The 1,623-nt window shown below is 62.5% G+C and overlaps 1 protein-coding gene across 1 annotated transcript; it reads left to right on the top strand.

The window, feature by feature from the left end:
- Window positions 1–1,623, top strand: LOC120904303 (oxidative stress-induced growth inhibitor 2-like). The gene is made up of 2 exons (XM_040314195.1): window positions 1–395; window positions 476–1,623. The coding sequence occupies exons 1-2, from the start codon at window positions 16–18 to the stop codon at window positions 1,542–1,544; spliced, it is 1,449 nt and encodes a 482-aa protein (XP_040170129.1). The 5' UTR covers window positions 1–15; the 3' UTR covers window positions 1,545–1,623.

The raw sequence follows: 1,623 nt of genomic DNA, 5'->3' as shown, positions 1-1,623 counted from the left end.
GAACGGCACTAAGTGATGACAAGTTCACTACAAAACTGTCAAAAGCGAGCTGAAAATGACAACCTAGCAACGGGCTTTGCATGGACCTGTTGTCTTCCTAAGACCTTGGCCAGGCTGCACGGTTCGCCGGACAGCTCAGCAACCGGCAAGGTGAATGTCCAGCTGCTTTGCCCCCCGCGCCGCAACCTTTCGCTCAAGCGGCAGGTGTCCAAGGAGGTGGAAACGCGCGCACTGATTTCGCGCGTCGCCCAGTACTACGCGAGCTACGTCGCGGAGATGGGGCTGGAGCGGTACTTCATGAACGAAACGATCGTGACGACGGTGGTGCCGCTGGATGGGAAGTGCGAGACGGTGCTGCCGGAGCGTTTCCGCAACGGCCGGTGGATCGTAGCGGGGTGAGTTCTGTCGGGCAAGGGCCTGGGCGTGAACTTGCTGTACTAAACCCCATTTGCTTCTTTCCCTTTCCACCCGTTAGATTCAACCGAATGACGAACAAACGGTTCGCGATCGTGTGCCAAAACCTCGTCCTGGCAAACGGTGCCTCCGATCTGGCGAACCGGCTCGGCGTGAAGGGCGAGGGGCTGGAGATGCCGTGGGTGAAGTACGAGCTGCCCCATCTCGAGCGGGCGCTGGAGCAGTACGACGAGCCGGGCCGCTCCCAGCTCAAGCCGGTGCTGATCGTGGGGGCGGGGCTGAGTGCGGCCGACGCCGTCACGATCTGCCGCTCGTCCGGCATCCCGGTGGTGCACGTGTACCGCAACCGGACGGCCGGGCTGGACAAGATGCTGCCGGGCAACGTGTACCCGGAGTACCACGAGGTGCACAAGATGATGAAGGACGCGAACCGCAAGCACGACCTGTACACCCCGCTGCCCGAGCACACGCTAGTGGATCTGGCGGGGGCCGGCCGCGTCACCGTCCAGCACCTGAAGACGGGCGAGCGGCGCGTGCTGGACGTGTCGTACTGTGCGATACTGATCGGGTCCCGGCCCGACCTTCGCTTCATCGCCACGCTGACGAAGCCGGCAGCGGGCGGGGACGGCAACGCCTGCCCCGACTCGGAAACGGAGGACGACTTCGGGCGGCCCCCGGTCCAGCCCCTCACGATGTGGACGTTTACCGAGCAGCTGCTGACCTCCTGCCTCGGCCGGAAGCTGTACTGGCTGAAGCACATGTGTGCCAAATGCAAACACATCAACCTCACCGATAAACCGCGCCACCAACATCACAAGCAGCTGCAGCAGCAGCAGCAGCACTACAACGCACCGGCGCTCAGTGCGGGCGGCGGTCACTGCCAGCATCAGCTAGGGGCGTCCAATCTAAGCGCCGCCTCGGGGCTGGGCCTCGGCGAAGATCCGACCAAACCGATCGACTGCAAAAACAATCCAATCGAGGTGGATAAGTACACGAACGCGGTACTGCGCACGGCCCATCCCGGCCTGTACGCGATGGGACCGCTGGTGGGCGACAACTTTGTGCGCTTCATACCCGGCGGTGCGCTCTGCATTACCGCCGCCCTGCACAAGCACACGGAAAACGATTGATGGGCGCGGGGCATCTGCTAGAACCGGCCCCGACGACTGGACGTGCGTTTCATTCAATTTGTGTGTGTTTTTTTTTGAC

This window comes from Anopheles arabiensis, chromosome 3 (assembly GCF_016920715.1).
Source record: "Anopheles arabiensis isolate DONGOLA chromosome 3, AaraD3, whole genome shotgun sequence".
Lineage (NCBI taxonomy): Eukaryota > Metazoa > Arthropoda > Insecta > Diptera > Culicidae > Anopheles > Anopheles arabiensis.
The sequence above is the reverse complement of the archived record's forward strand: the minus strand, read 5'-3'. Positions and strand labels throughout refer to the sequence as shown.